Raw genomic sequence first — 27,602 nt, 5'->3', positions numbered from 1 at the left:
ATCAAAGTTAAAGACCCCAAAATCTGTGGAACGAGCGGGCCGATTTTAGTGAAGGGAGAAGCTCTAGTCCTTTTTAACATCCTGCTGTGAAGCATTAGATAGAAGATACATTTTTACTTTAACTTTTGTACAGCATAGAGCTCATTTTGACTTTTACTTGAAATTTTGGTGCCTTTGACCCCCCCCCCATACACAACCACCTGCTATAAACTGGTAATTGACCTGATAGGCATGAAACAGAGCTGAATTCAATGACATCTGTCCATAAAGGTGAGCTAAGAGTGATGTTATTCCCAATAGGCAGATGACTTTTATTAGTCTTATGTATACTTACACAACTCACCCAGATTCAATTTCGGCTAAATGTCAAATCATCACCCCGAGAAGGTCACTGACAACCAGAGGAAATCGATGATACATCTTGGCCTCCTCCCAAACTGGCAGAAATAATAAATAAAGGCGCTAACTCCATTGTTGAGTACACGCGCCGCGTTCTTTATAAGTACTTTTGCGGAGTTTGAGTTTTGGTTTTGCACAGGCGGCAGGATACCTACAGGAAAAGATTATTACGTCTCTAAACCACTCTGGTTATCGCTGTCATGTATCTTGTATTCACATAAGGTTCCTATCTTTGATACATCCTTCAGTAAATGCCTTGAATCACATGCCTCCTTTAACTCAGCAGCCCCTGTGGGATGAACAGGCAAGTGCATTAAGCAGAGATGCTGCACCATTCTCAGAAAAATGCAAATTGGGAAGTTGTTAGTTATTTGATGTTGCTGCACACACACATACACAGACACAGACACACACGCACGCGCGCGCACACACCCCACCGCCCTCCAAACATCTCTCCGCTCCAGTGTTGGTGGCTGAATCGTATGCAGTCCCGAGGACAAGACAAGGCTTTTTATATGCAGGCCTGGAGCCCCAAAGACAGCGCAGAGACAGATGCATGTCAGAGATAGCAGATCTGATCTCAGGCACATGCTTCTTATCACAGGCCTGTTTGCATAATTAGGCCTTTTGATATTCTCCCCCTCCGACTGACAAAAAGTATAATTGCAGCATCAACTACGACAAAAGGCAGGCACAAAATAAACAAGTCACCATAAATAGGGAGAAAAGATGCTATGTTATTTTTGTCCTGTGGGAAAACAAGAAGAGGGAGGGAAAAAAAACATTTTTAAAGCAAATCTGCTGTCAGTCACAGTCAACTGGTGTGACTCGGTGCTCAGAGGCTGGTCCTGTGAATGCCTGCAAAACACAGAGCGCGAGGCCTGATTGTAATTATGCTGGAACTAATATGCTTTTCAAAATGAGCCATTATGAGCTAATGCTGCACTGCCAAAGCCCCGTCTGTTTTTGTCCCAATGTCTTGGATAGTTTGCAAAAGGTATGGCTGATATTCGGGCGGCGAGGTATGACGGGAGGCCTGAGTGAGCGGGTTGATGCAGCTCACCAGTGAGATGAGATCTACACAGACGAGATCCCCCTCATTACAGATTCAGGTTTTATTTTCAGAATGAATCTCCGGTTTCTACCACAACCTTGTTTTGCTGTCTTTGCACGCAGCCTTTCCGATGCTCTGGGTTGTCGTGTGAAGCCAGCTGGTTTCTCGCTCTGCAGGTAGTTCTGTCAGCTCATGACTTAACCTCAGTGTCCAGAGGTTGTAAGTTCGAGCCCCGGGGTGATGTGGGATGAGCATATCAGGTGCGCTGAAGCGTCTAACACATGCGGGCCCGGATGCAATGAAACGGTAGATCCATGTCTTCAAAGCTCTGCAGGTTGAAAAAATATGTGCTCTTTTTTGTCCGTTCTTCTTTTCCTTGGTTTGTTTTGTTGCAGCCTCCCGTCATTGTCTTGATTCACTGTTTTTTCTGGGGGTTTTTTAAAACGCGGGACCTCCTGAGAGACGCATGTGCACATCAGAGAAGCATTTTTCATAGTGTTCTGCTCTTATTGTGATCCATCAATACATAAGCATACAGCTAGATCACTTGGTGAGTCGCCTTTGAGCAGACAGAATCTACTTCAACGTCTCGGGGGTGAAGGTGGAGGACGGGAGTGAGTTTGGGGATGGAGGAGCACGCAGGGAGGGGTTTTTGAGGGGAAACAGGGTGATGATGAGGATTCCATGTGCCTGCAGTCTGAGGGGTTTGTCTGTGGGGTCAGTGGTGGAGAATGAAGAGAGCGAACAGGCGTTAAACCTCACAGTGACCCTAAAAGTATTAAAGCAGCAGTCCTTTAAAAAATGCTGGGTTTCATCTGGCCTGGTCCTAATTACATGAAAGCAAAGAGACACCAGGGTGAAATTAGAGGAGGGTTCAAAACAAATAAGTCAATTTACTGTAAATATGTAAAAAAAGTGTAAACTTCTGGCTAAAGTTTAATGAAATTGATCGTTCACTATTTCAAGATAATAATGTTTCTTTAACCATGACTTTAGAAAACATATTATTTGCCTCCACCTTGTTTATGAGAGTTTATTTTCCGGTATCTTTTGTAGAATTTACTCATTATCTTTGCTAATCTCAAACAACTGCTCACCCACACATTCTAATGCCTGAACCTGATTAATTCCTGTTTATAATGGGCACAATTGTAAATCAATATCAAGAAAAAAAGCCCCAAGTGGTCCCCGGAGGAGAGACCAGGGTGCTAATCGTGCCCAGTGGATGCGACATAATTAGATTCTAATTGGACGATAAGTAATGAGAAAGGGTGTGAGAGGTTTATCAATATCCCACAAACCTGTGAAAGGCATTACCGGAGCAGCATTATACAAACGCCTAATCAGAATGTACCTTTTTGTGCCGAATGGGCTGATAAGGAATTGACCCCAACACGCCTGCAGGGATTTTGTTCCGTTGGGCTGTAATCGCAAACTCTGAAACATGTCGTCTTCTCGCCGGAGTCTCCCATCGGCACGAGGGGCGTCCATGTGCGCACTCCAACTGCAGTCCCATTTGGCCCCATGCGTTTCCATTTTCTCTCACTCGTGACAGACAGGAGGCCTCTTGACCTTACGCTCCTGGTTCATGTACAAAAGCAGATGCATTAGCTGTGTGGAGCTTGATGGGGAGCAGCGCTGCCAGCTATTGTCTGCTAAGGTTTATCAGTCATTAGCCTGATAGCATGCAAAATGTGACATGAGTGCTGCAGCAGTTTCGGTGCGAAGTGAAATCGGTAGAAGCGCTTGAAACAAAGGGGAGTCAAAGAAGATGTAAGGAGAGGATAACGTTGGTGTCTTCCTCAGAGCCCCCTTCGAGTATGTCTTCTGTCTGGCCCCAGTGTCTCCCCGTAAGATTCGGGGGTGACTTTGGAACGTGATCTGCAGACCGTCAGGCCGGTCTCAAGTGTCGTCATGGCAAGTTAACGGGCAAATAGAGACACGCATCCTCATGAAAACCAACACAGGGATATGTGGTGTATGTACATATTCAACTTTGTGTGTTCAAGGGTGTTCTGCTGCGGAGTGAGTCCGTACTTCAAGAATCAATCTTTATTAAAAAGGATAAAACTGAAGAATTGATTTAATGAATGCGGCCTCATGTCCTGCGGCCACATGTAATCCGGCAAGAATCGTTGCGCATGAGCTCAGGGGGACAGAAAATGTTCGGAGAAGACTCGCAGAGTGGCCTGTAATGATAGTCTCCATATAATCCCATAATTCCTTGTTTAATTAAACTCTGGAGCTGGCCTTGAGACTCTGCCAGCTCTGTTGCTCTTTTGTTCTCACAGTTGTTATTTGGAGGCTCGCTCTGAGTAATCTTTTGTCCACTTATGTCGAAATGTTCGACTGGAGTGAGCTTTAAACGCAGATCTCGGCCGTAAAACGACGAGTTAGGCGGCAGGGACTCGCTCTGGAGAGACGTTCAGGTACGTGATAGAGTTTGCATTCGAGCTGAATTGCGAAGGGCCTCTGTCACAAGCGGAAATCTCTTCATACACCCTCGTCTTCAATGTCTGCCTTTATTTTCCCTCTCCCACTCTTTCTGGACTGAGCCGTGATGCAATCCAACAAGGCCCCGAGCAAGCCTGGCACATCACGCTGCCTTGTCAATGTCTCAATGAGGAAATTATGAAAATATAAATTTTATGACATGGAATGAAAAGGGCCATGTAGTCTGAATAGACGTGCAGAGGTGGTGAAAATGATGCAATTTTCTAAATTCAGTTATAATGGTAATGTGCAATGGTAATGCGTATTTGCTGTCAAAAATTTCCCTGTCGGCCCGGATTGTGGAGCTTTGTGCTTGCATTTATGTTCCTCGAGCAAAAACTCAGCTTAGTTGAATGCCTAAAAAGTAATGTAAAATATGTTCTAATTCATTTAATGACAGCAGATGGAAACACATTGAGCTGAATGGTTTCGCTCTGACATTGTGTTCTATTTTATACTCTTTGGCTGTGTTGAGCAGTGCGCCCTGGGCCAAAAAGCTGGAGAAGCAGGGTGAGGAGCTCAGATTAACCCCTCTACCCACCAACTACCGTGTTTTCACACCCGTTCAGGCCCACACAGAGGCAGAACCAGTTGTCAGAGACTCAACTCGATCAAATAAACATCTGCAGTTACAGATAATATTGCTCCAATTGTATATTCACACAGCAGAAGCTCTCGCTTCATCAGTTCTAAATGTGGATCTGAAGAATGGATCTCAGTTGGTTTAGGGTTGCCTCAAATGGACCCAAAGACAGTTAGTCATCGCCATGACGTCCAACTGTGCTTTTTTTTCACCTCAGGTAACCGCATAGATGACGGGTCGGACGTGGACTCGGAGCCAGACCTGCCTCTCAAGAGGAAACAGAGACGCAGCCGCACCACCTTCACGGCCGAGCAGCTGGAGGAGCTGGAGAAAGCTTTTGAGAGGACACATTACCCAGACATCTACACCAGAGAGGAGCTGGCTCAGAGGACGAAGCTCACGGAGGCCAGAGTGCAGGTTAGACAGGAAGCCGGCGTGGCTGCACGCTGGTCCTGAATATCCTACTTTAGTCCAAATAAGACCACGATAATTGGAACGGAAAACAGATTTAGGTCAAACATGTCAGAATTTGCCTTATTTCTATTTATTTTTCCTGCAACCTTCATTAGAAATCCTGATATCGATCAAAGATCACAACAATATGAGCAACTACAGTCCTATCACTGCCACAAAACCACAGAGCCATGAGCAAAGCCTTATTTAATTATAAATAAAGCAGATTTGAGATAATGCAAGATTTGTACTAGTTTTACCACAATGAAACCTCTGAGAGTGCAAAAAAAAGCCAGAGTTGAAGGCTCTCCCTCTAAACGTGCAGTAATATAAATATGATGCGCCAGAGAGAACATCCAGCCGCAGCTTTACCATCAGACATGTTTTGACATTTCCGTGTTCACACCTCAGGCACACAAACCTGCCTGACTGGGCGGTCGCTCAGATGTTGCATGTGAGTGAAGGGAGCCGTGTACAGTAGAGTTATAGCAACAGCTGTTCCTCCAACAGGGAGAATGAAGGGGGGAGGAGAAGAGAGAGCGAAAAGGAATGCATTGCTGATGGATTTGTCATTTCGGCCTTTGGCCAGGATCTCTTCCCATCACTTTCAAGCTTGCCGCTGCTTGTAAAACCCTCCACATATCACACGGGGTTCCTCATCCTCTCCTGGGACCCTCTGCCCCGACAACAACATTAATCAATCAGCCGCTAGGAGGGGGGGGGGGGGGGGGGGCGACTGGGGCACCCCTCTCCTCTTACCATTACCATTACCATTTCACACTCCCTCTGAAGCCTGCAAACTCCTCGCTGCATGCTAACTGTTCCTCACACCATAAACATGCAGCGGGGGTAACGGGTTCCACACATGTCTTTGTCCATCTTGGAACTCCACGACCTGTAAGGAAGCGCTGCGAGACTAAGGTTTGAATGCCTCATTCCACGGAGAGGATGGAACAGCAATAAAAATAATGTCTGGCAGCAACCACAGCTAAAGGCCTGTGCGGTGTTCTCCGTTGAGAAGTAAACAACAAATTAAAATATATTCTCCTGTAGAATTCCAATTACTTATGTGGTACAAATATATATACGAGGCACAGGATTCATTTTTAAAGCTTGCGATAAAGTAAATGGCATGTATAAATTCATCAGCCTAGTTGGAATGAAAGTGAGCATGTGGGGTAGTAACACCTCAGGTTTGAGAACAAAATCCATTCTTTAATTAGTGGCTGGGTATTCATGGAGCCTGACAGAAATATCTAAACATTAAAGCGCGAGAAGGAATAAAAAAAGAATGGCTGCTGTGTGTTTGCCGTTAGATAATAGACTTAAATGATGTCATGTGCAAACCCGCAGAATGCGAGTCATGGCTATAATTCGCTAATGCTGTTTTCTTCGTAATCTAATTTTTTAAAAGGCTTTGAAAGTCTGAAAAGGTCAACTCAAACTTAATTTTCTTTGAGGGGTTTTGAAGAAAAGGCGCACTGGTGGCCAAAATAAATTCATGCAGAATTCGGAGTGCCGTTTGTCGGGCATGTAAACAACAAAGTTAATTATCGAGGAATATAAAAAGATGCTTATCTGTCTGATAGCGTCTCTCTAAATGGGCGTGGATGCTGTCTGGAAATGTCCAGCAGCTGGGTTTTCACCGAGGTGCCCAAACGCCCCATCGCAGGGCTGGAGAGAGGAGACCCTTTGGCCTGGGAGCAACGTATCTGCACAGCTGCGCTGACGTGTCTTCCAGATGTTGCTCACAGGCTAACCAGTGTTCGCACCTTAAAACTCATCCTATTCCCACAGAGTCATATTTTAGCTTGAATTTGCGCCTGCCGTTGCGTCTCGCTGTTATCCGTTTGTCAGTAAACCTGACGTTGAAGTGTACCCGTGAGATTTAAATATGGCTGCCCAAAGCTGCACTGTGTAAATTACATCGCTGGATTCTTGCACAGGTGACGGGTGTTTGGCTTAGCGCTGACTCACAGCCTAAACTCATAAACAGGTCTGAATATCCCCCCCGTGTGTCCTCGACTGCCATTTTAGGACCTTTTCACCATCCATCTTTATCAGCCCCGCAGCCCTTTTCAGCAGAGCTACCAGCGTCGCTTCACCGCCATGATGCCTGCAATGGTTTTAATACCCCAGCTGACAAATTGAGGGATATGATCCGTATCTCTCACCAATTAGTTCCAGGCTGTCTCTGTGGGAGGGGTCCTGCCAAGTCTACCTTCAGACTGCACTGCCACTTTCCATCTGATAACCCCGCAGTTTTAACAGGAGCAGGCAGCACAGCCATTCCTCTAGAGGAGCGTGAGATTTCTGACCGCCGCCTCTGCAACGCGGACCAGGTGGGTTTGTTGCAGATAGTCCCCATAAAGCAGAAGCATTCTGATCTATTTAGAGTGAGGTTTTGGTTTTTTTTTAAGAGGGGGGAATTCTGCGTCTGGGCTGAGGCTCGTCATCTCAGCGTGGCGCCTCTGGCTCGCTTCACCAAGTCTGTCGTATAGATCCTCTTTCATGACCAATAAACTTTCTGCATGTGGCTATTGTACTTAGTGGAATCTAATAAGGTATAAGTACTGCTTTTCATGAAGCGTGCAAATCAATTTGGTCAAAAGGTTTCTTCCCTAAACTGTGGCTTGCGCTGGATCGTTAAGGCGAGGGATGAGCCCTGGTAAAAAAGAAAAACCAGTATGGCTACTGGCATTGTGTCAGAGACCAGTGCAGGCAAACTGGTTACAAACTAGTTTTCCACACACGATAGGAGAGAATAATCCTAGCGGTAGCAGGAGGGAAAGCTCAGTTTCTGATTGTTACATTATCGTAGCAGCAAGAGCGAAATTTACAATGGAGCCGAGTGGTGACGACCAAACCCAACAGGCAACTGTATTCCCGCCAGTATGGGTTTATGTATCATAAAGGAATAAATAGGATTTGTGTAGATTGTCGGGGAGAAATTGTTGCAATGCATCAGTGAGAATGTTCTAACAGTTTCTTATTATTAGAATTTAAATGACTTTGGTACAGTGCTTCTGTACTCCTGATACTTATCAAGCTAATCCCACTCTCCTCTCACATTCACACTCCTAGCTACTTTAATTAGCATAGTGCCAGTCTGGAAGGCAAGCAGGGAGGGAATCAGAGAGAGGGGAGGGAAGGAGGGAGTGGGGGCATTGCGTGGTAGGAGACAGACGGGGATTTGTATGTTGAGTCTGGTTGCATCACCCCTCTGTGTTGCCGTGGATATGAAGTCAGCAGCACATTTTGTTTTGTCACTATCTCAGCTCTCGGTATTCATCTACCGAATGTTGCAAATTGGCTCCTGAAAGACGTCACGTATTCACTGCTGGTCTTTGTCAATATGATTCATGGAGGATGGTTTGAACGGGGGAATGTGAGTGATCCGATTTGAGGGACAAATATACTGCAGAGCGGTGTCACATTGATGATGGTTTAATGTATTATCCCTGATCTTCGATAAGGAAATGAGGAACATCGCTTGATCCCACCGAGCTGATACGGCAGATTAATGCATGGCAACAAACTGGGGCTGGGGACTGAACTGTGAGTGCTGCAGCTGTTGCCTTCTGCAGGTTCACCAAGGTTTGAGGTTTGCAACCGGGCTTCCCTCAGGTCCGCAGCAGCCTCCACCCTCCTGTCTGCAGGGCTCCGTTTGGCTCCTATCAGACGGGTCACAGCTCCTCCGTCCTCGCTGCTCCCCTAAACTTTCAGAAGACGCGGCCAATCCGAGAGCGTCCAGGGGAACCTTTTAGTCCGTGAAAACGGAACAGAAACGGGCACATGAATGGAGAGGTGCACTTGTAGGTAGAGACTGGGAGACATGAAGGAGCGCCGCAGCCCTCTGTACTGCAGAGAATTAAACCGGATTGTGGGGAGCAGAGGAGAATCTGTGGTCCAAGGTGACTTTGTGATCAGGTTCCAGAGCGCAGCTTCAAATCCTCAGCTTCAGGCTGTGGAACAGTGCGCTTATAATGTATGCAAGGGTGCGATAGCATACGGGTACTGGTGCAGGTTTATCCCAGCCGGCTGAGGCCTGATGATTGTTGGACAAAGTCCCTCAGCGTTGCTCGTGTCTTCTGTATTGTCCTGTGCTGACAAGCTGGACCCCAGCCTCTTGAGCAACTTCAGTCTTAATTATATTCATATTTCATTTGTTGGAAGATGTAAAATACAAATCCATTACTGTAAATTATAACAATGCAGTGTTTTCCTGTACATAAGTATTGATTATGATTATAGATCTTAGTAAGTTATGTAGGAAAATTCCATAAAACATTAAATGAAAAAAAAATAGTAACATATAAACAAAAAAGGTATAGCATAAAATGTCATTTATGTATTAAAACAAAAAACAATTTAAAAGAAAAAACACTCATCCATTGATAGCAAGCATCTTTTAAATGTTATGTTTCTATGTTGTCAGTATAAAACCTTTATATCAGTATTTGATAAATAGAACACAAAGTAACCAAAATATTTCCATTAAATCCAGGATTTTTTCATAGAGACAGCTTCATAATCTGAAAGCAGTATGTACCATAATAGTCACGACAGTACAAATTATTTTAGCTTGGTCACGTCACATTCAATAATCTATTTTTGTCAACATTATGAGGACTGACAACAAGCACTCACATTCAGAGTGAGAGAAGGAAGTGAATCTGCTGCTCTGAATAGAGGCTAAATGCTGAAAACAACAACTTGAATCCATTTTCGGGGAGTTTTGTCTCTGCTGTGATGCAAAACCTTCTTCCAAAGCTTGGATGACCACGGGGGAAGGAAGTTAAAGCCGACATAAAAGAGGGGTGGAGTGAGTGGATGAGGTCAGAGGTGAAGTGGCACCGCGGGGTGGGGGTGAAGAGGAGTGTGTGGAAGAAAAGGGGTGTGCCCTCCCCCTCTCTCACAAGGTGCCCCCTCCCCTGCATCAGGCAGCTGTTTGTCTGGCGCAGTAGGAGCTTAGTTCAGGCCCTGGACCACGCTCCACTACATCCCAATAGCATAAATTTCACCAGAGCTACATTTGTTTTGGAACAGACTATCGAGGGATTCAGACAGTTCCTTTAGGCGTGATCGGCCCCGAGATAAAGATTTCATGTTGGTTTTCCAGTTGCATCATTGTTGCAGGCATTGCCTGTTGCACCTTGATCTCCTCTGAGCACCAAGAACTTATATACCAAGAACACACACACACACACACACACACACACACACATGCCAGGAAGTAGGAGGAAAAGAACCACTTTCAAATTAAGATCTCTGATCGGCAGAGATCCCTTTTAGGCCTCTTCAAGTTTATATGTATGTTTGTGTGTGTAGAAAAAGAGGCAGACCCCAAAAAGGCAGCGAGTATGGCTCTGTGTAAGTCCCCTTGAAAGTGTCCGTCTTTAAGACCTGTTTAAAAGGGACGCCCCCTCTTTGTGTCCACTGTTCTCTGTGGCGTATGGAGGGGCTTTTGTCCCCCTCTTTCATGTGCACTCACAATAGCCCGGGCCGTTTGAAACACAACAGTAGATGAACTGCGCTGACAGTGTATTAAACTCTGATGAATTGCCTGTGCGAGGAATAGATCAATGTCCTTCAACCCTTAGCACACAGTGAAACCCGGGCCTTGTCTTGGTTAAATGGAACAGGTTGCTGCCTCTTTTCAAAAGGGCCTGATTAAATTCATGTTTTGTTGGAGTTGAAGCCTTTTTTAAAATGTGTAAATCTTCTGTGGTTCAAAAAAAGACCCTATTTTGTCCCCCTACTTTCTTTGGGGCATTCAGCGCTGCTCATTTTGCGAGTATTTGTCCATTTTTAGCTTTGGATTAAATATTAGACTTTTTTTTCTCCTAAAATGGATTTTCCCCCCATTTAAAAACCTCCCAAAAACCACATTAATAGCAGGACAGAGGTGTGGGTCTGCATGTCTGGCCCTTCACAAAGCCACCAACAGCACCACAATCATACTTGAGTTGCTCGGTATGGAGGTTAGTGGCCCATGTCTGACCTTTAAATGACTTCTTCCCACTAAAGAGGGCTTAGGGCAGCCTGTTTACACAGTTCACAGCTTCAGACCCTTAAGCACAACAGGGATGGACCGCAGGGCCTCAGTGGCAGCTCCCACGGGGACCGCTGACACTCCGCTCCCAGCGCTCCACCTAACTGGCCCATTATGTACAGGTGGCAGAAGCCTGAGTGTCTGCTGCAGCCCAAAACTAACCATGTAACACCGAGAGAGTTTAATAAATGAAAAACAAGACCAAATGCGTGCACAGGTACACCTGGAACACATTCTTATAATTTTTTCAGGCTTTTACTGCTGATATTTAAGCATTTATATGCTGTCCGTCCTGTTCCATTTTACATTTTGCAGCAGCCTGTTTGTATTTTCTCTGCGCCCTCTGTTTCCCATTACAGGCTTGGGGAAACAGAGACTTTCTTCTTCCTCTTCTTCTTCTTCTTTTTTTGTGCCAACAAACACATCATATAGAGATTTAAAAACCTTGCCTGAGCACGACACTCAAAAAAGAGAACTCTTACTTTTTTTTAAGAAAGGGAGAAGTGGGATTCAACACTTTTTACCTAAATTGTTGTTCCTTTTACAGGTGTGGTTCAGCAACAGGCGCGCTCGGTGGCGCAAACAGGCCGGAGCCAATCAGCTGGCAGCTTTTAACCACCTGTTACCTGGGGGATTCCCACCTACAGGGATGGCAACTTTACCCACATACCAGCTACCAGATACCGGCTATCCCAGCACCACACTATCACAGGGTAAGACCAAAATGAAAGGGGTGAGGGGGGTGAATGAGGTTCACTGTGAACTCTGATTTTAATGTAATTTAGGTCAAAATCATATTAAGTTCTATTTTTTGTTGCGTCAGCCTTTGTGCTAGTTTTAATAGCATTAAGAATCATATATAAACCATGTGCTTATCTAAGTGTCACGCTGCTGGCAATTATATTTACAATCATATGGTTGTTGGGGAAATAGACGTAAGCTGTCTTTGATTTCATTAAGAGAGACCCTTAATATAGGATGTGTGACCCATGGAGCTGAAACCAGGGCCAGCGTTTATTTTTCAGCTTCAGCTTTCTCTTACCTGTCCACCGTTTGTCTCCTTCTTGGCGTCAGAGGGCAGCACGTTACACCGGCCCCAGCCCCTGCCGCCATCCTCCATGCACCAGGGAGGTCTGAGCGCCGACAGCGGCGCCGCGTACGGCCTGTCGTCCAATCGCCATAGCTTCTCCAGCTACTCCGACACCTTCATGAGCCCCTCGGCGTCCGGCAACCACATGAACGCTGTTGGTAACGGGCTCTCCCCGCAGGTCAGTCCAAGCAACCTCCGCGTGCCTGTGCGAGCGCAGCTCAGTCCTGTACCCGTGCTCTCCAGCCGCCCCTCCTCCACCTCCCCGCACCGCTCCAAACACCGTAATTGTATTTGATTGGAAATTAAAATTCAGAAACAGCATGTTCAGCAAAATAACCGCCAGTGTGGGCTTTTTTGTTCGCCTTCCAAAGCCCTGGATTTATTTTAGCTACTCCAAATTGCTACATTTGTAAAACAATTGGATTAACATCAACAAATTAAAATTCATCTTGATAGCACCACAAGTACTCGAGCTGCTCCAAACAGCGTCTTTGACTTTCCTGGGACGCCTAAATCCTGCGCAGAGCAGCGAGAACACATTCTGATGAAATAATTAGCTAAAGCTTATAAATGTAGGCCCGTAATCTTCTCCACATAATTGTCTGCAGCTCAAAGACTGGAGTGCTAATTGTGATTTCTCTCACCTCGATACAGCTTGGTTCTGATTCCCAGCGTCGGAGCTTCTCCTAATGTGTGTTTTCATGTCCCTTTGTCCACGTTTGAGCCCTCATGTCACAGCAGAATGTTAGCTTTCCTAATTGTGGTTTTAGTCTCTGGAAAGCCAAATATGTCTTTGGTTCTGCACAATGTCAGTGAAACAATGTTATATACGCAGTCCTACGTGTGGATTTCACATGTTAACCTCTTTGGACACCTCCATTAATGAGCGTTCAAATGGGACTTTGTGGTTAGGGTTGAGCCGTAAGAAGCCGCGAAGGAAAAATGATTTGTATTGATGCAAATCGTGTGTGCGGAGTGAATTATATACAATTATCCATCAATACTGGCCACTCTTGCCCACCCTCACCAACAAGATGTGGTTAACAGGCAGAAAATAAGATTGAAATGGTGTGTAAAGAGTTGAAAATGAATTTCAATGCTGCATTTGTCCACAATTACCCCGTCGTTCACACGTGTTTTATTGGGAGTTTTTTTTCTTCTTCTTCTCCTTCTTCCTCAAATATTTCTCAAAGCAGATTGGAAACATTCTTGGTATTACCCTCTTTCTTTGGAGAAGAAAGAATTAAGGATTTTGTGACAAAAAAGAGATTTTCTCTCCTGCTGGAGCGACGGAGGATAACACGGAGGCTCACAGCGTGTTTGATTGTTAATCGTGGCACAGGGGCTTTAACTGCTAATGCTCTCGCTGCAAAACCTGCAGAAAAACACCAGGAACATGGAGGTGATTTTTTTTTTCATTAATGGCTCTCTCTAATGCAGGAGGGGGGGGGGGGGGGGTCGCTGTGGCTTTCACTGCCTCCTTTCACACACAGTCAAGAATGTGTTGGGATATTAAACACTTCCTGTCATAGGGAGGATTAACACAGGAGCCTTTGGGCAACAGTACAGAGGTGGATTTTCACCTTTCATCTACCTCATCAAGAGGGTTTTGTCAAAGATGCCTTTCATATATATATATATTTTTTTTATTGACATAAACTTTTAATATAAATAGTGGTATAGCTGTTTTCTTTTCATTGGGACGCCGGGGAAAAGCGGCGTGGCTGTTTTGATGTGTCACGCTGCATTGAATTGAAATGTACTGAGTGCATGCAGAATGCTGTGTGGCATTCCCATCACTTTCCCAGCACGGACACAAATGTTCCCACTGACAGCAGAATCAGAGTTCGCGCTGTGGCACTGCTGCCTGCTGGGTCGAGCTGGACTGACACAACACCCACCCCGCAAAAAACCCCACTACCACACACTCATGTCACTAAAACCCACAAACATGTCACATAAAATGCACCTCATCCAGGTCAGGCCCTGTTTGTTTTTGCCTCGGACTGCAAATCGAAAAATTATCAATCGGCATTCATAGCTTTGCAGCCTGTTTCTCCTTCCTGTGATGGAAACACAACAGCAACACAAACAGGTTCTCTACAGAGATGGAAATAAGAATCTCAAATTGCGTGTCGCAGACGGCATCTGTTTGCCCAAGATATGCTTTTGCGTTGGTATGTGCGAGCTATTTCTTCAAGGGCATGCGATTGATGGCCGTAGCTGTTGCTGCAAAGATTGACAAAAATTCTCTGATTCCCAATAAATGGGCTGCAGAGACGAGGTGCCGAGTCTGTAATGGAATCCTGCAGCGTTCCGCGGTCCCAACAGGAGCCCGCGTCCATCGCAATCTCATAACCTATCCCGACAGCCCACATTTTCCCATTACGGGCGGTGGAAAAGCCGTGCGCGCGCAAACTGTTCGCTGTCATTGTGGGATATACAACGTGTTTGGCTGGCGGAAGGAGGCAGCATAGACTGGGGTAGTGGGAGCGAGGCCAGGCACGGCCAGGGGAAGAGTGTGAGGTTTTGTTGTCGGTTTTGTTTCATTTTGAGGGCTCAGCAGGTTGCATGAAGATGGAACAGCAAGGACGGGTTTTTCCTCTTCCTTTAGCTGAATATTTAACCTGCTTGATGTTTGTTTTTTCCCACTTAATTCAACACAAACCTTTAAGAGGCCTTCGTGATGTTTAAAATGGAATCTGAAAATGGTATTTGCTTAGCTCTCCTCTCACTGAGGAGGTGGTGCTTTTACAGCTGACACAGTCGCAGCTCCAACTAACCTTGTAATCAGAAACGCTAAAGAGCCTCTTAGATACTTCTTTCGGGCTCTTTGAAGCGGCGTTTATGGGCATTGCCTTTGTGGGGCGACGTTTGGACGGAATTCCTCATTATTGCATGACAGGGACACCTGCTGGGAGAGGAAAGAAAACAACTGTACTGAGCGGAGCGCTGAGGCCAGGGCTGAGATTGGATTTCACCGCTCAGATAAATTTCCAGAAATAATGACACCAGGTGGAAATAAGTGTTTCTCTTGGACTGCATGCGCAGTAGAATAATGTTTTCCTGCATGATTGGAGGGCGGGATACACCAACTGTGAAGGGGGGGAACTCGTGGTGGTCAGAGATCTCGCTGTTACGGAAAAAGGAAGTTTGCAAAGTTTTGTGGGGAACTTTTTTTTTTCTGTTTTGCAGTTTTATATAAGTGTTGTGTGTTTTGGAATGACAAGGATGTGAGTGTGTGCATGTGTGTGTGTGTGTGTGTGTGTGTGTGTGGTGTGTGTGTGTGTGGTGTGTGTGTGTGTGTGTGTGCGCGCGTGTATGTGTGTATATGAGGGCCTTTGGGCTGTGTGAGTGGGCCGGGGCCTACACATCCGCAGAAGCACACGTGCACGCGCGTGCGCACACACACGTACACAGGATCAGAGGCAGAGCGGCTCTCACCCCTGCCTCCCTTTGATCTGTGTCCCCAGGCCTGCCTGCCCGCGCTGCGCTGCACCGTACCACGCACGCTGACACCATGCTCACCAGCGACTCCCCACAACTGTCTGACAGAGATAAGCCAGGGGAGACTCCAAACTGTGCTACTGCTCTTCCATTAGCTAGTGCAGACGCTTCTTTTAAAAACGGGATGAATTATTTTTAAGAACCGAGCTCAGCCGTTGCCAAAAAAAAAAAAAAAAAAGTGGAGGGGTGGGGGGGGATGTACGTAACAATCTGGAGCTCTGGCTTCATTCCGCCTCCCTCTCTGACTTCTAACAAGACATTCTGCACCTGAATACCAATGAGAGGGGGAGATTCGTGTAGTCCCCCACATTATTAAAAGTTGGGCATTAAGCCTCTCGCCGGGCACTGTGTCAGCTGGCAGGCTCCACTGACAACAAATCAAAGGGGATGAGCACATAGCCTGCATTCATCGCTCAGCCACTCGCAGAGCAAGAGGGGGAATACATACTGGTTAATTAGAACTCCCATTAAAACAAATACTGTTTCAATTTGGCAAGTATAAAAAAAGATGTAAGAGGCTTTCAAAAAAAAAAAAAAGCAGACCTGCTGTTGGCAGCTGCCAAGAAAATCCAGGGATTGTAAATCATATCCACTGGCTATACTGTTTTTCCTCAGATTATTAGACTTTGCTGTATTTTTAACACTGCTGAACTCTGAGGAAGAATTCAACGACACCAGAAATGCACCTTTGCACACTCTCTCTATCCGGGTTTGTCTTTGCACCCATGGGCTGAGGTCATCACGTGACTAATACAGAACCGGAGGATTTATCGGGGGCCCTCATGCGGTCCAGGCTTCAGCTTTTGGAGGCTCCATTTGCAAGTCGCTCAGAAACTCTGGCAGCTGATTGGCTGTTGGGGCACCTGAGCCATTTGTTGCTCCATCAATCTTTCCGTCTGCGGAGCGCTCAAATGAAGCCACCCTCCTTTTCATTCCAAAATATTTTTGGTCTCAGCTTTATGTATTCATAATCTATTTTTCACCTACCAACATTCCTTCCCTCTATTTGGCTTTTTGTCATCCCATGATGCCTTGCCAATAGCGCTTTGCTCTCCCTCTCTCTTTCCCCACCTTCCTCTCTTGCTCCAACTCTCTCCCCTGGAGAGGCAGCTCTTCTCCCTACGCCCAGATGAAAGGCTATGGCGGACAATAAAAATGCTATTTAAATGCAAGGGTGTTTGTGTGCGGGTGAGAGATATTTCCTGCTGAAAGTGAGCTGCTGCATCCTGATAAATAGTAAATATAAGGGAATGTGATTTACATTTATCTTGCAGAGGCAGCCAATATGAATTTCAGTAAATCCTGGAAGATGGGGATTTAAGGAGGAAAATGACTGGGACTGATTCACACGCTGTGTGTCCCACGCAGCTGAAATGCCTATAAGGTGGAGAATGATACTGCCTTTATTAAAGCACAGGCACAGACATCGATCCTATCTAAAATACCTATTACACACAGACATACACATGCTCCCCACAACCCCACTAGTTGGAGGCAGTGCAACAATAATAATAATAATAATAATAATAATAATAATATAATAATAATAATAATAATAATAAATAATAATAATAATAATAATAATAATAATAAATAATAATAATAATAGGAAGGACACTCCATCTCTTTGGGTCAGGGGCTGCAGAGGGGATGGGACAGCCAGGGGATGAAGGAAGGCCAGTCGGTTGTGAACCTGTCCTGCTAGCTGGAGGTCTTGGGATGTTGTTTGGCTGCATATGGTCCTTTTTAGTTCCAGATACCTCTCTGACAGGTGCATTGCTGTGATTAATACTCTCTCTGACTCTCTCTCACACCCGCATTTTCCCATCCAACCCCCCCCCCTCTCGTTTGCTGTCAGGTCATGCTTCTGGCCCCCTTTATGAATTTGATCTACAGTTTTCCAAGCTTCTGTACGTTTATATAAAGCTAAGCAAAGACTGGGTGATTTGAGCTTGTCTGTGGCTCTCCTTCCTGTCTTCCTCTGGATAATAAGATGTGAGTGTGGGAGGTGGTCGGGGTCCTCAGCTGGTTGTCTTATGCAGCAGCTCTCCCCTCTCAGTCTCCAGCTGAGAGCTATTTCACTATTTATTTACATGTAATTATGGCTATGAGGTGCAGATATTAACACTGTCAAGAACAATTTGACCTGACATTTTTCCTGAGACCTGGCCCCTGCTGTTTTCTGCAAACAGCTCCTGCTCTTCTCTCCTCCTCCTCGCCCTCCACTTTTTGCTCCTCCTCTTTTCCTCTTTCTCCTTCACTCTCGATCGTCCTCGCTTTCCTCCTGGAACTGCCCCCACAAACACACACATAGACACACACACTTTAACTCGCTGCACATTGCACCAACGCCTCTTCTAAATTAAACGGCAAATTTTCTGATTCCAGGAGAGTGGTTTTTGCTCTCTGTCTGTCTGTGTGTGTGCGTGTGTGTGTGTGCATGTGTGTGTGTGAAGGGGCCTCTCTTGTTCTCAGTGGCTGAATCCATCCCATAGTTACTCAAGCATATCACTAGCAGAGAATAGAGAAGCGCTCCCCACACGTTCTCCAATTGCAGTCCAATAGACGGCATATTAACCTGTGGTTAGGGCTGAGTTTATAGCTTATACTGTGTGTGTGTGTGTGTGTGTGTGTGTGTGTGTTTTGGGGGTTCCTTTAGCTCAGACAGCTCTGAATTCTGGAACATTAAGACTAGCATAAGCTAAAGTCTGCTGGACATGATTTGATTTGATAAAACTCCACAAACAGGGCGAGAATTCTATGGAGAATCCAAAGATAAATATGAACTCTGCTCCAGTTTTGCGTAGCTCAGCCATCTTTGATGCAGCCTGGTGGAGCGTGCAGGCGCAGGATGGATAACATGTTGTGAGGAGTGACAGCTTGTTCCAGTGCCCACTAATCGTCCTCATCTGTGCCCGCCTTGTCAATGCCCAGATCCTGTCATTGCCAATCAGCCAATTAATTGAACACAATTAGCACTGCACTCCAACCACCCCCCACACCATATCTTCAAAGGACGCCTCCTCTGCTTCTCCCACCCCCCCCCATCCTCCATTCTGCCTGTGTCTCTTCATCCTGTGGCGCTGGTGGAAGACACTTTTCAGTTTTTATTAATGTGCCGAGGCCAATTAACGCGGTGGCATGGAGGCCAGAGCCCGTCATCTGCTGCCTGCCACCATCCAGGCTGTCTGCTGTGGCCCCACGCCACCCCTCGCACCACCTCCACCGTGACCAAAACGCTTTAATTCAATTTATGCAATCACTGTTATTTTTAAATAGTCATTTTGTCTGCTCAGATGAGGGGCCTGACTGCCCGCTGGGCTGGCCCTCTCATGTGAGAGATGGGGGGGAGGAAGGGCGGAACATTGTGGGAGCAGGAGTTGACTGACTTGGCGTGGAAGGCGTCTGTGATATTTTTATTTATAATTTGCTGCCCTTTTCTTTGTCTCGTTGTTTTTGTGCAGGTTTGACGTTTATTGCACTACAGATTTTGAAGCAATACCAATGAAACCACCTAAATCTATTGGAATACACCCTTATTGTAGCCAAGATTTCTGCTGTTCTCAAAGTCAGACACTGGCTAGACTCCGGGGGCGGGGGGGTGTAGTCACCGATTTAAACACTCTTCTCCCCCTGAAATAACACCCGCAGGACTGGCCATCAAATATTGATCTGAAAGTCGGTGTCATCACTGTGGATCTTTAATCATCCTCCGCCGAGGCGAGTATCAGCCAGGCAGATCTGCTAAAGGTGTAAGACGCTATTCTGCAGCGCTCAGATAACTTACACACATTTGGAGTGCTTGTTTCCCCCCTGTCTGCCCCAGTGACCTCTGCCCAACTTAAAGGTACGTCTTGGGGGCATTTTGATTTGTGCAGAACAGGGAGCTATCGGTGACAGAGGAACTAATCCAGTCTTGCGCAGATTAAGAGTATTTGTGGAGTGGGGCGTGTTGGCGCTGGCGCCGGGGATGGAACAGAAGGGGCTCCTATCAGCTCTCCAGGCAGGCTAGCCCTCAGGCCAGCACAGTCCTACAGGAGTCTTTGTACTTCCCAAAGCCTCCACTTTCCCCTCACTCTCTACGTATCACTTTCTCTTTCCTCCGATGCCCCCCCAACCCTCTTTCTAGAGGCTATCCTTTTCCCACTGTTCCATTTCCTTCCCTTATATTTGCGTGTTTGTATTGCGTTAATTTAACAGCAGAGGAGTGGTCAGGGGCGGGGGTGGGGTGGGGTGGAGGGGCATCAGAGTGTCATAGCAAGAAGTTCACATTTCACACAAAATATGAGAACAGTGGTTCAGCAAGTTTGAGGAAACTGGCAGGGTTGAAAATGCTTTTTCTGTTGTTTGTTTTGCTTTTTCCCTCTGGTTTTGTCACATTCTTTCATTCCGTCTGGGAAGAAACCCAACAAAAAGCATCTAGTCAAACATTCATGTAAACAAAAAATAAGTAATTTGACTGTTCAAGAAATTAGAGATGTATGAAAGGGCATCGTTTTGTGTCTCAAGTGCTCTGTTTATCTGAAAGGATGCACATTGTATCAATTTACACTTCCCCATTCACTTCGCCACAGGCTACAGCGCTCAGAAGTTAAGAGAATTAATTACTTTTTTTATTATTATTTATAAAGTAATCTATCTGTAGAGAGAAAGAGAGTGGAGAAACAGAGGCAGTGGGGGGAAGAGTGGGGTGGGGGGTGGGGGGACGCCCTGGAGCATTGTCCTTTAAACTGGGTCCTGGCTCACATTATCTCTCCCAAACCAGCACTCACACAACGTCAAACAACAAACGAACTCTGGGCTGCTGAGGACGCTGCATGCAAGAGAGGAGAGGAAGGTGTAAGGGGGTGGGGGGTGGGGGGAGGGGGGTAAGGAAGAAATATTCTTCTGCTCTGCATAAGGAGAGCGCTGGGGAGGAATAAAGGTTTGTCTTTTTCAGATTTCAAACTCTAAAAGAGCCAGAAGCCGTCCTGCTCTGACCAAAAGTCTATTTTCCGCCTTTGCTAACGTGTCCATGTGCTACAGCACATATTGTGACCCACCTAATTGATCAAATAAGCAATTTTAGGGAGACACTTTCTGTCTTGTTTCCGCAGTCCCACTGTGTTAATCTCAAAATAATGAGGTCAGGGCTGTAATGGTGCAAATCCCGACTGGGGCTAGCAATGCTGACACTGATGCTCACCATTCTGATGCTTCAGCTCTTACAAATAACCTGTCTTCCTCCTGGGAGTCCAGGCCCGCTTCAAACGTGTCTGATGGATTGTTGGAACCTGATTTGTACCACATTTTGAACTAAAGTTGTACCACAAGAAAGGGAGAAACAGAAATCAAGGGGAGGTATAGCTCTAAAAAAAGATCTTTACATATTTTCCAAACAAGCAGGAGTTCTCTATATCTATATTCAACTTTGTTAAGTATTAGAGTGCTGAATGAGCTACATAAACTCCTTAAAAGCAAGTTAAGATCAAGTATATTGATCAAGTATAAGTTTTATAGAAGAGTAATTGACACATTAAATAGAACATAACTCGTCCCATTTAGAGAAAGTGATCATGAAATTAAATCATTAAAGCAGAATCTTCCTACTGGAGGGAAAAATGAGGAGTTTTGATGTCCTCACAGATGACAACACTCGTTAGACTCTAATAAAGCTGACCCAATAAAATGGCAAAAGCTGCTCCAAAGACAATGATAAGAAGTCATTTTCTTTTGAGGAACTTTTATCAGCATGAATAGTATTAAGGCCAATTGTTGGGATACTCCATTTCTCAAGGAAGCGATGTAATCCGGCTGCAATTAACCACTGACTAAAATGGACGTGCCCCCCAGCTGTCATTCTCAGGACACGTCGACAAGCCACCCCCCCCCCCCCCACACACACACACACCCCAATTCAGCATCACAAAGGCATTGGGATGAAGCATTCCTCTCCTTCAGCTCCATATGTGAAGAAGCGCCACATGTGTCCGGCATGAGCAGAACCATAATTCTCTCTCTTATAGATACATGTCACATGCTTTGTCTGCACATGTGGAGGAGATAGGGCGGGGGTTTCCATCCCCATAGAATTAACATGTGGAAACGACTAACCGGCCCTTATGTCTCTGATGTGCTCTGAGTGTTTTATATTTCCTGGGAGGGCTTTTCTAATGATATGATTAATTGGCAGAATATGGTTAATTTTCCCACAGTGGGGTGTTTCTGGCTGTACTGCATCATTTATGGACTGTTTGGCCTACCTCTGCAGTGCGCACGTGACTGTCCATGCGCGTGTACATGCAAACACATGTCCGCGTGTACTGGCCCTTTTTAACCAGCTCCATGATGGGCTAATTGGTTTAGCAGCCTAGGGGCCAAAGGCCAGTTCAGCATAGCAAAACTCAACATGAACCTGATGCTGAGGGGAAGGCTTCCCTGTTATAACAAGAGAGCATGTGTGGGACAATTCCTTTTTACCACACACATCTTCTCTCTCTCTCTCTCTCTCTCTCTCTGTTCCTTTTCACTTCAAAATATGCAGCATGAGAAAACAAAATTCTTCGCACTGTTGTGGGACGCTGCGCTTCAGTCTGGAGTAGCACTAGAAGTAATCTTTTCCATTTTAACATATTTTGAGACCTTCTTCTGAGGAATGTCACATGCTATTACATTAATCTAGAATATTGAATTGGAGGCTTTTATGTACTATGAATAATACAGGCACTGTGATATTCAGGTTATAGCCCCAACCTGCTCTATCAGTGGGCCCCTCGGTGAGGTTTGTGGAGCCTACTTTATGTGGGGATCTGAGGGGATCATTTACCAGTTCCAACTCCATTACTATTCATGAGATGGGTAGGCTAGGGGCGAGGGATTAGGGACTCCCTTGGTGCTTGTTGTGCTGTAGGCTCAGGCTCAGGCCTAAGGCTCTGGGACAGGGGTTGTCTGGCATGGATGGTGGGTCTATTATTACCCTGGGACCTTTCTGTCCCCCAATAGAACATTTTCTGGCACCCCCAGCTAATGGAAACAGTGTCTCTTGTTCCTTTGCCCCATGAAAAAAAAACATTAAAAAGAGATGGGGAAGTTTTCCATTTTCCCCCTATTTCCAAGTTAAAATGGTGTGTTCCTATTGGCATCTGTACCGTGACATGCCAGGATGGCTCCATATTTGCAGGGGGAAAAGTGCTTTTCCTCAGCTCTGTCAGCGCTTTGATCCTCAATTTTCCAAATTTCTAACATCCTCTGTCCCCTTGCTTCCCTCCCCCCAGGTGATGAGTATCCTGAGCAACCCTAGTGCCGTATCCTCCCAGCCCCAGCACGACTTTTCCATTTCCCCCCTACACAGCAGCCTGGAGAGCTCCAACCCCATCTCAGCTAGCTGCAGCCAACGCTCTGACACCATCAAGAGTGTGGACAGCCTGGCTTCCTCCCAGTCATACTGTCCTCCGACCTATAGCGCCACCAGCTACAGCGTGGACCCCGTCACCGCAGGCTACCAGTACAGCCAGTATGGCCAGAGTGAGTAAATCCAGCATTAACTTTTATGCACTATCATTTTGTTCATTGGGAGCTGTAGCATAAAGAAGCATTGAGATTTTCAAAAGCCTATGAAGCGATGCCCAGTTCTCAGGCAAAAAAGCCTCCTGACCTCTGCACCCTGCTGGCAGAGGCTGACACGTGCTCTTGATAAAGACACCCCCCCCCCCCTTCCCGCTACAAATACACATACAGCACCACTACCACAATCACCACTACCACCATCCTCCCACGGAGCTGCCTCAGTTGCACCCCACTCCAGTTGGATGGAAGAGAGGAGAGGGCCACTTCAAAGAACGGCACACCCTCAGGGGCCACAGTGTCCTCTTACCCACCTCTCTTCCTCATTCTCTGTTCTCCATCTCACACACACGCGCACACACACACACACACACACACACACACACACACACACACACACACACACACACACCCCTAGGGCAGGAAAGAGTTTACTTTATTAGATTAGCATAATTGACTGATGCTGTCATAGCCATTCATAAGAGGTAAAATGGAGCGCAGTTCCTGAAAAATTTAACCAACTCCAGCTACAGGTCCAATAATGAGCCATTGCATTGCCTTTAGAAAAAAAAAAAACTAATTTCACAAATTAGCAAACAAGTTAAAATGTGATTAAGTCAAATGGAGGATTTTTTTTCACCACTCAGCGTTTAGACATCTGTCCTGTCATGGGTGATGGACATGCAGCTGTTCAAAACAACACTGCCTTGTGTTGTGAGGAAATAACATTTCAAATTTCCTTGAAAGAGTGTAATGAACAATAGTCCAACTCTGTATCTACTGTTAATGTCTTTAATTTGTCTGTGAAACGGCGCACGGATGCACGTGACCTGGCCTCGCGCGCCGCGCACGTTTTTGTCAGCGGTGAGAGACTGACGGCAGTGCGGATACGAGCTGATGTGAGGTTAATTAAGATGGTGATTGAGCACAGTGGCTGGTTAATGAATGGAGGAGAGAGGAGAGAGCTGCTGTCTGAGGATGAAAATGATCGGCCATGTGGAGTGTGGAGGGCATGAAATCAGAGATGCCAAGAGTAATGAAGACTGGCACGTAGAACACACACAGGGAGCTGTGTGAGTGACAGCATGGAGACTTTAGCAGGATGCACATGCTGCGTGCCAGCGGCGTGCCAACCTTAGACAAGGGGCGGCGGAGGTGGTTTTATCTTTTATTTTCTGTCTCTGTCAGTCGCTTTGCTTCTGCCACAACCTATTTTCAGCCATTAGGCGACAAATGAATGGAGAGGGACACGTGTCTCTGGTCTCGTCCGCCGATCTGATGGCTGTGTTCTTTTTCCGTGCAGCTGCTGTGGACTACCTGGCTAAAAACGTGAGCTTGTCCACCCAGCGCAGGATGAAGCTGGGCGACCATTCGGCCGTGCTGGGACTGCTGCAGGTGGAGACGGGACAGGCCTACTGAGGCCTCCCAGGCACCTCACTCTCCAGCGCCCTCTCTCACACTCCTCCATGTTCCATAAAGTCTGGACTCTGCAGCCCGGCCATGACATCAGCACACCGCCTCACTGTATCACAGGAAGAAAGACACTTCGAGGGCGTGACAAGGCTCAGTGGGGAGCGGAACTAAACTTTTAATTCAGTTGTCAACCACCAGGCGGCTCTGCACCCTGTTTTATCTCTCAGAAAAGCCAGTCGAGACCTCAAAACATCCGGGGATAGATGGCCGCCTCGGTCCCGGGCTCCTCTTTGTCACACGCGCAGTCCGACGCACATTTAGAGCCATCAACAACACTCTGACCTTGCTGTTCATAGTAGTTAACGAGCCGATTTCATTTGAATGACTCTTATTCACATTCCTTTTTGATATTATTATTGTTGTTGTTACATGATTATGGGTAATGTGATTTATGTTGTTCTTTGATTCCATTTGTATCTCTCTCCTCTGTTAGATGTTGGTGTGTGAAACACAGTCAGGATGACTGAGACGATCCGGGGAATGAGTGTCTGTTGCGTGTGCATGTTTCGCGTGTCGGCACAGTCACAAAAGAGAGGATGATCGTTTTCCAAGCTGCTTTTCCTCTGCCTGTTCCCTGAGCTCCAATGTTCGCGAACGATTTGACCTTCCCACTTTCATATTCATCTTGACATTCCGTAAGAACTTGGCCACTCCGTGGGAAGTCTGGCTGGATGCATCCTGCAGGGAATTAAAGCAGAGTTTTGGCGGCCAACAACTCTCCCCTTCTAACCCCCATCCCATCCTTAGCCACAGTCCACTGGGAGGGGGGCATTGTTTACAAAAACAGGATTGGGAAAATTAGCGTATTTTGTGTAGAAATCTGGACCCATCCAAGGATGGCCAACTCAATTCCCCCCCACTCCCCTGTGCTCCTCCCAAATCCCATACGCTGAGGAGCCCTGTGTGAGAGCAGATTTAATCACGCAAAAATAATGTCAAAGTTAATTCTCAGTGACCCTTCCCAACCAAAGTCAGCATTCCTCTTTCTGGGACTCATTAACACTGTGTGTAAATGCACCTTCGGCTAATTTCAAGTCCCGGACTCCACAAACATTCCTCCAAACATTCCACTCACTCCGTCTGCAAATACACAATAAGCACTCCAACACATTCTGATATGAGATTAAAAAGCACTCCTGCTGTGCCATTCACATGCACCCTGGAAAAATCAGTTAATCCAGTCAGCTGTGAAAGGGCACAGGTAAGACCGCTGATTGCCCCCCCCCCCCCCCAACACACACAACGCTTCCCCTTCCTGGTTTGAACCTGAGCCACATCTAATCCTCCGCTATAACGTACTCACTGAAATGTAGAAAAATATTCCAGCGCCTATGAAGCATTTGTGAAGCACTCAAAAGTTCTGGCACGAGCCAGGACCAGACGTTCCCTCGAGATGTGTGTAATTTCTTTCTTTTTTCTTTCTTTGTTTTTGAATTGAACTGATGTGCACGAGATCGAGTCCTCAGCCGCCTTTTAAGGACTGTACAGAAGGAGGAGCAGTTTGGGTGTCGCTTGTTAATAAAGATTACGTTTTATACTAAAACAAAACTATGTCGGGTGGTAGATAGGCAGGGGATATGCGGACGTTTCCTTAACTGGCTTGTTTCCTGTTCCTTTATTTGTTTTTCATTTTTATTTAATTGGTTTATTCGTTGACCAAATGTTTTCTTTCATTTCTTCGGCCCAGGTGAAGATGAGCTTGTATAAATGAATGAAATTGAAAACAAACAAAAAAAAAGTGAAAATGTTCCAATTAAAATTGTATAGAAAAGGATCAAACTGAACGGAAAATTAAAGAGCCAGACAACCTGCCTGGACCTCAGGACGGCTGCGAAAGGTGGCTCTGTTCCGACCGCCTGAACTTACAGACTGATTACTAGTGCACACCAGATTTGACTGGACCTCAGACCTGAATGCCTCTGAATGACATTTTAGTGTGACTGACACAATAATGGTGGTAGTGATGATGATGATGATGATGGGGATGTGATGGTGAAGGAGCGGGCCAGGAGAGCCTTCGGGAAAAAGGAATCAGGTCACATTTGATCTGTGGACCAGGAGGACTTCAGGAGAAGGAGTCACAGTAACTTCGCACTGAATTGCTGCAGTTCCTGCTGCGCCGCTTAGACGCTTCTCTCATGTGTATATTTTAAAAAGAAAAGAATTTTAGAATCGTCTTTAGTGTATCAAAACCATTTCTAACACTTGCGTCAATAAACATTTGGATATTTAAAACTCCTTACCCCTCCCTGTCTGTTTGAACCTAACTTGTTTAGTTGCTTTCTGACATCTGTGCTTTGAGTTCCACTTTCTTCTGTTGCGCATGTGTGTATATTATCATGGTATAATTTATTCTGCTGTATGAAGTATTAGAGTAGTGGGAAACTTGTACTGGTATTTACTACCTTCAGCCTGTTGGTGTGTTTACTGTAACACTGGCGTAACTGTTATCAATTAAAGCTCCAAAACTGATTGGTCTCCTTTGTGTTTACCTGGATGTGTGTGTGTGTGTGTGTGTGTGTGTGTGTTGTGTGTGTGTGTGTGTGTGTGTGTGTGTGTGTGTGTGTGTGTGTGAGACATCAGCTGAGCTCTGCATTTAGCCAACAAAAATATGTCAGTTCATAACGTAGCATTTGGTTTTCATTAATATAAATAAATTTACATGTTCTGCCACTTAGTCAACCAGTAATACTTTAGCACTAGAACTGATGTCAGGAAACATCTTAGGGGGACACAACGTGTGCATGCATCCTCAAGCTCATCAGTGGAATCAGAACGGTCACTGTTTCACTGCTGGGCATTTGATGCCGGAGCGATGAGAGATCGGACATCCCACTCATGAGACACAGATTGAACCCGTGTCTGGTTGCAGCTTTAGGAATTCCGTGCAATGACTGCGGAAGAGCACGTCTAAATCTCCCTGGCACGGTGCAAACAAAGGGGGTAAACTGGC

The 27,602-nt window shown here is 45.9% G+C and overlaps 1 protein-coding gene across 2 annotated transcripts in view; it reads left to right on the top strand.

Moving 5' to 3' along the window:
* pax7a (paired box 7a) overlaps positions 1-27,121 on the top strand; it is a 39,739-nt gene extending 12,618 nt beyond the window's left edge. For both annotated transcript variants that reach the window (XM_057030747.1, XM_057030746.1), the window contains exons 5-9: positions 4,747-4,946; positions 11,585-11,750; positions 12,112-12,305; positions 22,888-23,137; positions 24,480-27,121. In XM_057030747.1, coding sequence (XP_056886727.1) covers positions 4,747-4,946; positions 11,585-11,750; positions 12,112-12,305; positions 22,888-23,137; positions 24,480-24,595 — 926 coding nt within the window. In that variant the 3' untranslated portion in view covers positions 24,596-27,121. The remainder of the gene's footprint in view (positions 1-4,746; positions 4,947-11,584; positions 11,751-12,111; positions 12,306-22,887; positions 23,138-24,479) is intronic.
* Positions 27,122-27,602: the final 481 nt, after the last annotated feature.

Source organism: Takifugu flavidus, chromosome 4, assembly GCF_003711565.1.
Source record: "Takifugu flavidus isolate HTHZ2018 chromosome 4, ASM371156v2, whole genome shotgun sequence".
Classification (NCBI taxonomy): Eukaryota; Metazoa; Chordata; class Actinopteri; order Tetraodontiformes; family Tetraodontidae; genus Takifugu; species Takifugu flavidus.
Note: the sequence above shows the minus strand (reverse complement) of the source record. Positions and strands in the feature narration are given on the sequence as shown.